Source organism: Perca fluviatilis, chromosome 7 (genome assembly GCF_010015445.1).
Source record: "Perca fluviatilis chromosome 7, GENO_Pfluv_1.0, whole genome shotgun sequence".
Lineage (NCBI taxonomy): Eukaryota > Metazoa > Chordata > Actinopteri > Perciformes > Percidae > Perca > Perca fluviatilis.
The window spans coordinates 25293586-25308558 of NC_053118.1; the positions used below are offsets into that span (position 1 = coordinate 25293586).

Below are 14973 nucleotides of genomic sequence, written 5' to 3' on the forward strand. Positions count from 1 at the left end.
GTACTGTAAGTATAGTTAAGACCACTACTAGTACTTTTATTTCCATTTGATGCTACTTTATAGTTTTACTCCACAGCATTTCTGAGGAAAATATTGTACTCTTCACTCAACTACATTTATGCATGGCTAAAGTTACTTTTACATATAAAGATTTAACATACAAAACATACAGTATGGGCTAATAACATATGACGCTCTTTTATAGATTAAACTACCCAACAGTATATAAGTTGGTTACATAAGAAAACTTAAGCTATATGTAATTACTGTACGATAAAGTGGACATTCTGCATAACTTTTTGAGTTGATGTAGATATTTCTGTACTTTTACTTGGATAACATTTTAAATGCAGGGATTACATTGTGCTAATAGACTACTACTTTTACTTAATTACATGATCTTATACTTATTTCACTGCTGTTTGCATGGACACAGTATTGCAGACACCTTTTAAAATGTAACATTTCTGACGTAATTCAGCAGAAATACAGCCTGTTAGATCCTGTTGATATCCTGCTGATTACTGATAACATAATGGGCGCCAAGAGGCCAGGCATCATGTGTCTCAGTGGTACTTCATTAGAGGTGTGTGGCCTCTAATGAAAACACGATCGCAATCAGAGAAAACCTATTTAATGTGTTACCGTGTCGCATTCTCAAAGCACGAGCAGAACCGGGAGCGCGCACTCTGTACCCCCCTCCTCCTCCTCCTCCCAAACAGCCGCACATCCAGCATCAACTGCTGTAGGGGGCCACATGCATTGAAGGGACTAGCGTGAAGGCGCCCGGTTCCTCTCTGTGCTCGAGCCGTTTCACCGTGCGCGCTCCCGCTCAGAGACAGGCTTCGGGGAGACCGGAGAGCAGACCAGCGGCAGCGGGGAGAGAGAAAGATGGAGGTGAGGGTCGGGGAGAGACTCCTGTGCCTGGCTGTGCTGTCCAGCGTCTTGTTCGTGGATTCAGTCCTCGGGAAATACGTCAAAGGCATCGTCAACACCAAAGAGGTGAGCGCTGTTTTTTTTTCTTTATCTCTTTAATTAGTTGCCACTTGCGTCAATGACACCGACACGGTGGGAGTGGGGAAGGGGACTCGACTGCGTATCCGCACGCAGGTGTCTCTGTGGTGTAGCCTATCTGTGGTCTTCCGCGGGTAGACGAAGGGGCTACCACCAATTCACCTCGAAGTTGCCTCGGATATTTACATGCCTAGTTTATTGCCGCCATAAGAAACACACTCGCCTCTATTCTGCCTTGCAATTGCGCGCCATCTGCGTGCGAGTCATCTGTGGCGTATATTTTACCCTCATTGTGATAGTCTTTGGCATCCCTGTAGCCCCAGTAAGCGGCATCGCACCAGTCCACTGCTGCCCAGCCTTCAGTTGTGATTACTCATCGTCAAGCCAAATCCAGTTTAACGTGCATGGTTTGTTGCCGTTGTTAAATGTCAATTAGCAGTGGGATTTCTGTTTATGATTAGAGGACCCGTTACAGGTGTGCGTCATATGGCTGCTGGCGCGCAGCGCTGGATTTGTGGTGATCCTTGAGAAACTGGGCTCAGTCCAGCCTGGTCAAGGTTTTTTTTTTGGTCTGTTTTCAGGCATATCAGCATCGACATCATCGCTGCCCTGACAAGATCTGCGAGTTAAAATGTTAACTGTGCAGCTGAGCAGATAGGCTACTGTAGCTCTGGGCTGTTTGTGATTCACAGGCTACCACCTGCTGTTCCAAAGCTCTGGTTTGTATTCTCAAGAGTTTGTGGATCAAGTTTGACATCATAGTACAGAACAGCTGTCTACCATTTTGTTGTAAGTTTAACAATACAGGACACAATGCAGACAAAGTAGCCTCTATAACATTACTGGCTAATAACACTAAATTCAAATGATTAATTGTTTAGAACATTATGGTAATTATGTTTGGATTTCTACTAAAGCTGTGCTGTGAAGTTCAAAGTATTTATCTCCCTGACACAAAACATTTGACTTTTTCAATCTGTGAAGTCAGCTGTGCCTGGAAGTTCTAAATAGGGGTAAAGTAAATTAATATTTAATAAATATGCCACATAGGTACACAACATAAGATACATACCAAAACAGTTTTAGAGGCTAAGTTGCGTCTACAATTTTCTTCTTTTTAATAATTCTAAGTTTTCAATTAGTCAACAAATTGTTTAATCTCTAACATGAGCACCCTCAGTAATTGACTTCAGTCGCCTCCTCGCAGCAACAGCAGGGGCGAGGGGCTACTATGTTGTTGCACTTTTCGACTCGGGTCACAATGTGATGGAAGGTGCAGCCATGTTCAGAAATATTAAAGTACTAACGACACAGTATAAACAGTGTGCACCAACCACTGAGGTGTTTCATGTACCAGAGATTTTCATGTCTTGCCAAAATGTGACTTGGCTGCAACAAAAGCTTTGAAATACTTTGCTACTGAGCACCAGTATATCACCTTACTTGGATATCACCTTAGTTGGCTCCTCCAAAGACTAAAGAATAGAATCTATCCGACACCAGGCAGTTTGAGCCGACAAGCTTTAATTCTCACTCTAGCATTCTGACTTGTGCTCACGTTACCTGAACACTGACTACAATAAATTAAAAAATGCGCCATGAACTGAGAGATCGAAGTCACCAGTTTGAATCTCCAGGATGATGAAGGAGATCTGTATGGATAAATTGAACCTTCAGGATGATGACGGAGATCTGAATGGATAAATTGAACAAGAGGCACTCATCCATCCATCCATCCGCTGTTAAGATGCCCTTGAACGCAGCGCTGAATCTGCACCTGCTCCAGTGAAGCTGCTCAGTGGCCAGCAATAGGTTGCACTGGGCAACTTGTGTGTGTGTGTGTGTGTGTGTGTGTGTGTGTGTGTGTGTGTGTGTGTGTGTGTGTGTGTGTGTGTGTGTGTGTGTGTGTGTGTGTGTGTGTGTGTGTGTGTGTGTGTGTGTGTGTGTGTGTGTGTGTGTGTGTGTGTGTGTGTGTGTGTGTGTGTGTGTGTGTGTGTGACTCCAGCTCTTGACAAGGAGGGTGCCTACTTTTCTAGTCCTCTGCAGTAAATGAGAATATAGTTTTAGTTAGCCTGTCTTCTTATGTAAGGCCACAAATAAAAGATGTTTTACATAAATAAGCAAATTTTGACTTAAAGGAACACGCCGACTTATTGGGAATTTAGCTTATTCACCGTAACCCCGAGAGTAAGACAAGTAGATACATACCCTTCTCATCTCCGTGCGTGCTGTAAAGCTGTCTGACGGCTCCAGCGGCATCAGCCCATCACAGAACAGGCAGGTGAATGGTTCCAGTAATCCTACTGCTCCGAAAAGTGACAAAATAACGTTAAATACAATTTCCATGTTGTGATTTGTAGAAGTCATGCGTGTAAAAAACAACATAACATGAGACACAGCCATCTTCTTACCGTAAACAAACCTGGAACTATATTCTCAGGCGGAAGAATATAGTACTTGGGTGGAGTGATATGCTCGCAGCAAGCCTGTCTGAGAATATAGTTCCCGGTTTGTTTACGGATAGAAGATGGCTGTGTCTCATGTTACGTTGTTTTTTGTACACGCTGTGACTCTACAAATCACATGTAAACAGGAACATGTTGGCGTTATTTTGTCACTTTTGTCACAATTGGGAGCAGTAGGCTAGTTGGAACCAGTTACCTGCAGGATCTGTGCTGGGCTTAGCTTTTTTTGCCCCGCAAAAAGGTTCTGTAAAAAAAATAAAAAAAAAAAAAAAAAAGAATTTTATATTTATTGTTACGGAATAAGCTAAATTCCCAATAAGTCAGCGTGTTCCTTTTTTAAACTGAATCATTTCTTTATCTATTAATCTGATTATTTTCTCGATCAATCGTTCGGTCTATAAAATGTCAGAAAATAGAGAAAAGTCCAATCAACACTCAGAAATCCAAATATATTCAGTTTACTATCATAAAAGGCTAAGCAAATCAACGAATATTTACATCTGAGAGGCTGCCAGTAGATTTTTGAACGATTACCAAGATAGTTGCAGATGGATTTTCTGTTGATGGATTAAACAAGTAATTGTTTTAGCTTTACTCTATTGTATGGCAAATCAGAATCAAGACATGAGTTAAAAATAAACAAATGTTTAAAAAAATGCACTTTATTTCTTGCTTTTCAAAATCTTATTTGAACATTGTTATCGGTTTTCTCGACTTACTCTTGTGCTTCTGAATCTGTCAGGGATCATTTGACAACCTCAGCAAAACAACAGAGCACTCTGAATGACATCAGGCAACACCTGTGTGTGTGTGTGTGTGTGTGTGTGTGTGTGTGTGTGTTTGTGTTTGTGTGTGTACACAGTTTAACACATCATCAGTCTTGCTCGTGCATTCCTGCTCCAAGGTCACCCACTAGATAGATAGATATATAGATACTTTATTCATCCCGAGGGAAATTTTACTAACTCCCCTCCACATCCTCTCTCTCTCAGATTTACACACATGCACGCACACACAAAACACTCGGCTTCAATCCCATGATGCTGTAGTTGTGTCAATGTCTGCAGAGCTGAAGGCAGAGTTTGTGCAGAGCTGCAAATTGACAAATGTAATTTACCACACTGGTAGGGCTAAACTGTGGAGCGGCTGGAGAGATTTAGAAAAACACAAGCTAAGTTATCCAAAGGCATTACTGCAGCTGACTGGTCAACAGCTTTCTTTGGGCTGGTCGATGTGTACAATCATGGTGTGTGGAGGCACCGATAAAATGTCCCTTTGAGAGGCAGTAGTAGCTTTAAGGTCAGAGGAAGGTTAGCGTTTGAATCCAGCTGGGACAAATGTGGGAAAGGAATAAAAACCTTGCACTCCTTCATCAGCAGCCTGTTTCCCCTGTGTCCATAGAAAGAAGTTGAACTTCTACAAAAGCATAGTCTTTGTCTGGCTTTGGTTGGGCTGAGGTGTTGCTCAGTTACATTTTTACAGGACACACTTGCTCTTACAGGTGTCAAACCTCAGTTTCCAATAAGGCAGAACGATTTTGGGAAAATATGTAACTGCAATTTTTCTGACTAATAATTTCAATTGTGATTATTTTCTATAATTTAAACTACAGGCCTGTACTTACGGTCTTCATAGTATTAATTAAGTCATAGGCAAGCATAATCACAATTGTTTGTAGTTTCTGCATAAATATAACCATGTAAAAATGTAGATTAATGCTGTTGAGGTTGTCCTAGAGTTTTCTTCTTTTTAGTCAGGGAAAAGGGAACTTCTAACTAAACTTGGCTAGTGAGCTTTAGAAAAGTTAAGCCCACACATAGTAGCCCATAGTCCAAGTATGAAAGACACCAGCATGCGATGAGTTTATTAACCAGGTAGTCTATATCCACAACCTTCCACTTCCAGGATTGCCCTGTTGCCGCCGGAAATTGTGATCGGTTTAAAGAAATGCCACTAAAGCAGAGCACGTTTTTCTCCCATCCCGGAATGCTGTGTGGACTAGCCAGACCTTCCTCAGCAGCTTTGTGTAGGAAGGTCTGGCAAAGCGAGACTATTAACCAGGCAACAGACGTGAGTTTCCTTTTTTTTATTTGGCCAACACAAGAGTTAAAGTTGATTAACTACAACTAAGTAGAATACTCTACTAAGTATAAGTAGTGTAGTAACCATTGCCACCTTAAACTTAATGTTAATGTTGAGAAGATTATTTTTGGGCTTTTTTGCCTTAATTGGATAGGACAGCTTAAGACAGGAAAGTGGGAGAGAGAGAGGGATGACATGCAGCAGAGGGCCATGGGTCGGAATCGAACCCAGGCCGCTGCAGCAAGGACTAAGCCGTAGTACAAGGGGTGCACGCTCAACCAGGTGAGTTACCAGGGCACACAAGATGCTTTTAAGTATAAAACTAATATTTAAAATTTGCAGCTCTTCCAATATAAAAAACATTTTTTTCAATGTGTGACTCATTATTATTAAAAATAATCAATTATTCATCTGCAGTTTTCTAAATTCTTTTGAGAATTGAGGTTGGGGATTTAGAGAATCATACTGAATTCTTATTCTGTAAAAAGTGTGGCTGTAGAAAGTTTCAAATGTCTTTTGGTTGATGAAACTGTGTGGGTTCGACCAGAAAGGTCTTTAAACTTGTCTTTTTAAAATTAATGAAAGTGAACAGATGCCCTTGAAAGTTCTTTTTCCAATTAAAAAATGTAGCGGTCATATTCATCAGCGTGCCTCAGTACACTGGGCCTTTCTCCATCCTAAAATCAACATCTCACAGCCTGAGGAAAAAACACTGATAGATGTTGGGGTTGATAAAGCAGCAGTTCTGAGATGTCACCAGGATTTCTGGAGTTAATAGGATGATTAAGTAAAGAGGCCTAGGATGCAATATCTTATTTTAATTAATGCCATGTCTTGTCTTCAAATATGCCCGTTCTAATTTCTTGATTTTCTGCAAACAACTTTGAAAGTCAATGAAAAATCCTTCAAGCTGATATTGCAGGAACCCTGTATGTGTAGAATGTCCAACTCAATCAGTTCTTCTGCATCTCTTTTTGATGAGGACATTGTGATTAGATACAGGCACTGTGCAGGTGTGTGCATGTGACGGAGTGTTTAATAGGTCCATATGCTTGCTTTAATGTGTATGTGTTTGCATTTCTACAGTCTGTGCTCATGTGAAACACCCAGAGAGAGACAGAGTATGGGTGTGTTTGTGTGTGTGTTGGTGCGTGAGAGTGTTTATGCGTTGCAGCGTTGTGTAACCCTGACTAATGAATCATTGAGAAGCCCAGCGGTCCAGGGGTGACTTGACTAGCTGATTGGTAATTAATTGTTAATGAGGCTTAGCAAGCAAACAGGGATCTGGAGAGAAAGAGAAAAAGACAGAAAGCTACAGAGATGAAAGGACAAAAAACTGTGAGAGAGAGAGAGAGAGAGAGAATAAGACGGAGACATGCTGAATTGACCGGATACTGCATCAAGGCAAAGCACTTGAATAATGGGGTGTACACACACACACACACACACACACACACACACACACAACTTGGGGAGGTGGCTAAGTGATTCTGCATCACAATGCAGTGGCCATGGGGAAATAAGAAGACTAAAAGGGGATTAAGGTAGACACCTCATCCACTGTTGCTGTTCTTCAGGGCTCAGTTTCTTAACTCCTCTCCACTGACTCTCTTTCTTTTTTTTTTTTTTTTTTTTTTTTTTTTTTTCTCTCTCTCTCTCTCTCTCTCTCTCTCATACACACACATACATTCACACTAACATTGGGCTAACTAACGGCCGCTTAATTTAGTTGTTTACGTTGGTGGAATAGTTAGATCCTGGTGATGAATTGTGCGAACAGCTATCTGAGCGTCATGCTTGTTGATGCCTTGTTAGACTCGGTGGTCTGCCTTTTAAGGGAAAATCCACCGATTTTAAAAACAAAGTCTGTTTACAGGTCTCGGGGAGTACTACTGCAAATGTGAAAAAAAAGTTGTATAAAACCTTTTGTGGCTTCAGAGGGAGCTGTGGGAAATCTGAAAAAAAAAAAAAAACCTTACCAGACCTTTGTAGTCCGCTCCTCATCTCTGCTTGAGGCTAGCATAAGACACCCAAACCTCTGACCAAATTGTTGACGGTTGAGTTGAATTGGGGGTGAAGTAGGTGCCAGGTTTTGACAAGGTAGAAGAAAGGGTGGAATAATAAAGATGATATTTCTAGTTCTGCTGCTTCCATTTTGATCTATCTTTTTTAACCTTCTTAAAGTGATGGTTCGGAGTAATTTCACCCTAGGGTCCTTTGCACCATGACCTCGAGCCAAACACCCCCAGAAGCTTTTTTCACCTGGGTCGAACATTGGGAGAGTTAGTACGTAGCTGAATAGCTTACCCGGGGCTAATGGATCCGGTATCTCTTACCCTCACTAGTTCGAATGATACCAAATGTCTACAAGTAGTACAAAGATAGGTTATGCACTCATAAAACGATGGATTGTAAAGTTTGTAAGTACACCAGAAGTTTATGTAAATAACACTTGCCTGCTGGCTTCTGCTCTCTGCTGTTGTTGTTGCTGCTCTAAGACGAGTGCTTAGGGCCGTCTACAAATTACAACACCGAAAAGAGATTCAACAAAAATATTTTTTAATTTAACTTATTTTTTAAAGTAAGTACTGTAGAATAACTAGCAGGAGACAAGTTATAATTGAGGTAAGTTTGGAGACATTACCTTATTTAATCATTAAATTAATACATATTTTTGTTGCATCTCTTTTCGGTGTTGTAATTTGTAGACGGCCCTAAGCACTCTTACTGCCCGGTAGTAACAGCAGCAGCAGCAGAGAGCAGAAGCCAGCAGGCAAGTGTTCATAAACTTCTGGTGTACTTACAAACTTTACAATCCATCATTTTATGAGTGCATAACCTATTTGTACTACTGTAGACATTTGGTATCATTTCGGGCATTATTAGTGGGGTAATGTTAAGAGACACTTCGGATCCATTAGCCCCTGCACTAAGCTATTCAGCTGATAACGCTACTCTACGCTAACTCTCCCAATGTTCGACCCAGCAGAAAAAAGCTTCTGGGGGGGTGTTTGGCTCGAGGTCATGGTGCAAAGGACCCTAGGGTGAAATTACTCCGAACCATCACTTTAAATGGCAGAGTTCTCTTTTAAGCTAAACATGCCACTGACTTTGGAAATAATGATTCTTTTCACCATTGATTAATCTGTTGATTATTTTATCGATTGATAGCGTGGCCTATAGCTGTAATATCAGACAATAGGGTAAAATGCTGATTACAATGTTTAATCCTTAAGCTGCAGTTGAGAAGCTGGAACCAATAAATGTGTGCTTGAAAATGAGCAAAAAGGCTAATAATGCGTACACTGATATTTTAGAAATTATTGTGCTTACAACTTTGTGGCAACAGTTTGTGGAAGACTCTCCCGTTTCAACATGACAATGCCTCCATTAACAAAGCAAGGTCCATAAAGAAATGGTTTTCTGACTTTTATTGCTTGACTGGCCTGCACAGAGCCCTGAACCCAACCCCATCAAACACGTTTGGGATGAACTGGAACGCCGACTGCGAGCCAGGAATTATCACCGAACATCTGTGCCTGACCTCACTGATGCTCTTGTGGCTAAAGATGAGTAAATCCCTGCCGCCAGGGTCCAAAATCTTGTTGAAAGCCTTCCTTGAAGTGTGGAGACTGTTATAGCAGCATATTGATGTCAAAAATGTTATTTACCACAATCTCATATGGGTGTAATGTTTGCGTGTTCACATACTTTTAGTCATAATCCCATATGGGATAGGCCAAATGTTTGGCCTGACACAGATATAAAATAAAACTAACTAACATATTGTATTTCCTTTCTCATGTTGGCTCACTTTTCTAATCACAGTACTGTATGACCAGTTAAAGATTCTGTGCTGTTTGCTGATTGGTTGGTTGAATGCCTGGTTAGTTAGTTAGTTAGTACTTCTGGTATTTTATTTAAAATTGGATTTATAATTTCAATAATTTATTTAAATTTGGTTCCATGTCCTGTCCCTACTAAATAACTTCCTGTTGTTTCTTTAACCAGCTGTTAACTCTTTACATGATCTACAGAATGTTGGTCCAAAAAATTGTGTGTGTGTGTGTGTGCGTGTGCGTGTGCATGTGCATGTGCCAAAGAATTGGCTCATATTGTATAGCAAGAGGGAAGTCTAACTAATTATCTGCTTTGAACACCATTGTTCTGTCGAAGCTGTATTATACTACTGCTGTGTTTTTGAGTAGGAAATTTGAAGGCCCAGTGTACAGGAGCATGACAAAATAAAAGTAATTGTGTGTTTTGATGTTTCTATAGCAGCTGCAAACTAAGGCATGCTGTAGTTGCTATGACAGTAATGATGGGGGGGGGGGTGTTGGTATGCATGTTGGTTTCAGAACAGCAATGACAAGCTGTTAAAAGTGTGTGTCCAACAAAGGGGTCTTTCAGTTTGAGCCTGTGGTGAGTTAAATGATACCCCCCACTATCCCAACCAGACCACCCCTCTCTCCTCTCTCCTGGGATTCATCTTTGGGTCAGTGCTCCCCTCTGCTTCCCCGGTTGTCATGGTCACAGCCTTAAGCGTCACCCGGGACAACGCTGAGGTGGGATTGAGTCTCGGGCTTCAGTGACTTTTGGAGTTTGCCATGAATTATAACCCAGAGGCTCGGGGGGATGAAGCTGCCTGGCAGCGGCTGAAATATGGCTGCGGTTTTGTTTGCTGTGATATATGGAGGCAGCAGGGCTAGCCACGCTACATTGCTCTGGTTGCACTTTATTTCTCTGCACAGAAATTACTGTGCTTGTTTATGTAGGTAGAACGCATGACAGAGGTAATTACAGTATAATGGGACATGGTGAGTTTTGCTGGTTGGGTGGAGATCAAAAGTTCATAACGACTAACCTTAAGGCCAGTTTTAATAAAGAAGAGCAAAACTGTGTGCTCAGATAATTCCTGGTCTAAATAATCTAAAGATTATTTTGATTACCGGTTAATGCTTAAGTGCGTAACTTTTTATATTAATGAACATCCGTTACATTCAAGCCATTGCCAATTAGCTGATACAAACCTAATTAAGACTATCAGCTCCAAAAAACTCACTCTGTATTTCTCAGTATGGATGTGTTTAGAAACTGGTGTCATGCAGCGACTTTCGCGTGCAGAAAATCAAGCGAACATAATTACCTCTTCTGAAGAGTCCATTATGATTTTGTTTCGTCATATGTTTTTATTGATTTCACAGGAATAAACTAATGGGCTTATTTTTTACATTTTTACCCCAACCCCAAGTGCCACATAGAGTTTGCAAGTATAACAGCAGAAACTATTTCTCATTCTCATGAAATTAGATGAATATGTAGGCCACATGTACGCACATATGTACATATTTATGCAGGTACATACAGAAGAAAAAAGAAATTAAATGTAAATAAATAAAATAAAAAAGGGGACAAAAAGAAAAAGATTAAAAAAGAGAAAAGAAAAGAGAAAAATTAAATGAGAAATACCTCTCTTGTTAAAGCAACACAACAATGGTACACCAACAAGCAATGCAAATCGGTGGCACTATAGATCAGTTGAAATTATTTAATATTTACTTATGAGGAATTACTGCTGCGCATGTCCTTCTTCCTGTAGTGACTTTAACTTAGAATTGTACTTAACCATGGGCCCCCTAACAGACCCCCTTAAGCTGAATTACATTTTTTCCAGAGATGGGAACATCATGAGGTCTTTAAGCCATCAAGAAGCTTTGGGGGCAAATGGTGACTTCCACGCAAACAATATTCTTCTCTGTGCTAATAATGATGCAAAGGCAATAGCATCCATCATGTTTTTTTAATCCTCCGTGTCCTCCTTGGTTACAAGCAACTGCATGGAGGAGGGGTGGGGGTGGTGCGCGAGCACATGAAGGCTTGTATCATGTTGACGCCCCAACAATTTAGTTGTCATTACTTAGATTTCCTTAGATTAAAGCTACACACTAAAGCTTTAATCTGCTATATATTTCTTGATTAATTGTTAATTGTTTGGTCTATAAAGTGTCCCATCCCAAAATCCCATCACCATTTCCAAAAGCCCAATGGGACATCTTTTTGTCCAAGCAGCAGTCTTAAACCCAAAGATATGAAGGACAAGAAAAAGCAGCTAATTATTACATCATAGAAGCTGGAACCAGAGAATACTTGAAAAATGACTTACTCAATTATCACAACAGTGATTTTTAAGATTCTTTTTTGGGCATTTTAGGCCTTTATTTTTATAGGACAGCTGAGGACATGAAAGAGGGGGTATGAGATGCAGAAAAGGGCCACAGGTCGGAGTCGAACAGGCGGCCGCTGCCTCGAGGAGATAGCCTCTATATGTTAGCTATCCAGGCACCCAGGTGCATGTTTTTCAATGGCGGCTTCAATAGAAAGAAAGTAATGCCTTTTGCAGTAACTCATGTGTGCTGGCACATTTGGATGTATGACACTTGAGTAAAAATAATTTTTCATTAATTCTAAATCAGGGAATCAAAACTAATTTTAAACCTACTGAGACAAGCTTTTGAATGGCTGCTTGTGTTAGGACAACATTAAACGCTGATGCACTTTTGTTAAATGAAGTATTTTCTGCACACACGTTTATTCTTCAAATGGTTATTGGAAAAATATTTTATTTAGGCAAAGTTCTTGTAGGTCTGTTGGTGTTGATACAAACTGTTGCATTTGCTGTATAAGTTTGGTATATATTATTTAATTGGGGCTACAACTACGTATATTTTCATTATAGATGAATCTGCTGAGAGCCCAAGTGGACATATTATTTTGTCTAACCAACAGTCCAAAATATGTTCAGTCTACCAACAAGGCTAAAAAAAGCAGCAAATATACACCTTTGAGAAACTGGAAAATGTTGGCATTTGTTTGTTATAATATAAGTTAGAAAAATAGTTGATGATTAAAAAGGAGTTTTATAGAAAAACATATAGAGTTCTCTAACATTTCATTTAACATATTATAAACGTATTGTTAAACAATATTGGTATTGATACCAAGTAACATCAGTATAGAAAACCAAAAAAATACACAGCTACACAGCCCTGGTGGTGAGAGCCAACAATACTGTGATGTTTGACTTTGTCAACATCAGCCCAGTTGAAACCATAATTTAATCATTCACTTTTTGTAAAATGTACAGGCTTTAGTCTATCAATCATTTTGTTAACATAATGGGGCATCCTAGTGATTAAAAGGCATCGGTCTCTCTCCAGTGCCATTTGTCTAAATAAAACGCCTCTCATTTGTTGTACTAATTTGGCAAGACCAGCTATAACTTTTTCTTGTCACTCTGGTTCAAAAGTCTTCATTTATTCTGGCTACCTTAGTAGGACATACTCTCACTGGGCAGTCCTCCAAATAAAGAAAAGTGTGTGTAAACATCATTTAAGTGATATGGATCATTGTGCTGTGTTCAGCACTATGATCCACATCTACAGAATGAGTCTGCCCACAGCTGTGTGTGTGTGTGTGTGTGTGTGTGTGTGTGTGTGTGTGTGTGTGTGTGTGTGTGTGTGTGTGTGTGTGTGTGTGTGTGTGTGTGTGTGTGTGTGTGTGTGTGTTGTGTGTGTGTGTGTGTGTGTGTGTGTGTGTGTGTGTGTGTGTGTGTGTGTGTGTGTGTGTGTGTGTGTGTGTGTGTGTGTGTGTGTGTGTGTGTGTGTGTGTGTGTGTGTGTGTGTGTGTGTGTGTGTGTGTGTGTGTGTGTACACTATATACCACCACTGACTGATCCGCCATGCCGATGGTGCTGCAGTGCCTTATGTAAGCGCAGTGAAATACACCATCAGCACTATTTATCTGGTCTCATGCTGCCAAGCTTATGGCTGAATAATATTAAAAATGGATAGTTTTGTTTCTTCTTCTCCACCTCTTTCCCTTATTGTGCTCAGCAGCCTCTTAATGCCCTCACTGTTAACCCTCTCTAGAAGGTTACCCTGTTTGCACCACCTCCCTCCTCTCCTTTTCTTCTGTATCTCTTATACCTAAGCCTCTTTTTTTTACTTCTCCTCCACCATTTTTTGAACTTCTCTGAAAGTCTGCCCTTCTGTTTCAACTCCCCTTTCCTCTCTCCTCTCTTTCTCTTCTTTATTGTCTCATTAATGTCCTCTCCAACTTTTATTTTCTTTCAAGCCTCAAAGACAACTTTTTTATCTATGGCTTCTAACTGATATGGGAGAGATATGGGATTATTTTTGTGCCCTTAATTCCAAGCAAAACTTCTCAAGTATCAAACAAAAACACTAACTCAAGCAAAGTGTCACGTCAAAGGTAAAACTTGCAAACAAAACATTTGTGTAGTTGTAAACTATTGGTCTTATATGTGTTTGATATTATGTCCTTTTGTTTACAGTTCCCTCTGCTACTTTCTCAATGATCAGTCGTTTGCTCTCTCCATCACGTTTGCAGTTTTGCTCCCAGCTTTCTCCTTTGCACTTCCAGATTCTTTGTTTGCAATTCTGACTCAAAGCTCTCGCGTGGGCGGGTCTTGCTAATGAGTGTTAAGGGAAAGTTTGAGTGATATGGCGAGTGGATAGTGCCACGGATAACCTACCAAAGGAGACTGTCGTGTGACTCCAACGTGTGGATTGACTACACCGTCGCCAGTGTACATCGTAGTTGATAAGTACGCCGCCACACCTAGCGTCAGACGTGCCCCCCCCACAAAAAAAAAATGTATTGACTGAATTCAAGTTCAATATACAGTAAGACTATATAGCCTATAGGTTTAAATGTATTTCAATTCATTCAATACATGTTCCAGGCCCTTTAGCCATTATACAAGTTGCTCTAAAAGTAGCCTACTGACAGTATAAAAATAATACGATGAATTAAATTGTAGTATCTCATCAGCTTATGTGACCTGCGCACTGTTGGAAGAATGCGTAACTCTAACATTGATTGAACATCGGCGCCATCTACTGGATCATTGGCACTAATTGCCTTACTGTTTATAAGCTTCATAGATCTATTTACATGTAACTTTATGTACGTATGTGTATATGCATGTATACACTTTAATATATACAACTTATATCTGTAGCCTACACAGTAGTGAAACGTTCATGTTTAACGTTACCTTGTTTATCTTTGTTTTTAGCCATAACGTTATGTCTGTTTCTGTGTTGAAAGCAACACCTAGCCAGACTAAAATTCCCTTGTGTTTACACTTACTTGGCCAATAAAGCAGTTTCTGATAAAAATCCGAAATATACTGTAAGTTCTTTATTTAGTATCTTTGCAGAGACCCCCAATTAAAAAAATTTTCTTTGTGTTCTTTATCTAGCTATTTGGCCTAGCTAAGACCAGCCAAATCACTTATTTATTATGTAATGGGTAAATGTCAATCAAGAACCTTCATTTGTTTTAACGTTGAATACCCTTAATAATTAATTTGTTTGGATTTTTTGAG

The 14973-nt window shown here is 40.1% G+C and overlaps 1 protein-coding gene across 1 annotated transcript in view; it reads left to right on the top strand.

Annotated features, from left to right (window-relative positions):
* The first annotated feature begins 670 nt into the window (after nt 1-670).
* The window catches only part of tmem145 (transmembrane protein 145), a 50437-nt gene continuing 36134 nt past the window's right edge, over nt 671-14973 (top strand). Inside the window, exon 1 of the mRNA XM_039804842.1 lies at nt 671-1002. Within this exon, the coding sequence (XP_039660776.1) occupies nt 892-1002 (111 nt within the window). The 5' untranslated portion in view covers nt 671-891. The remainder of the gene's footprint in view (nt 1003-14973) is intronic.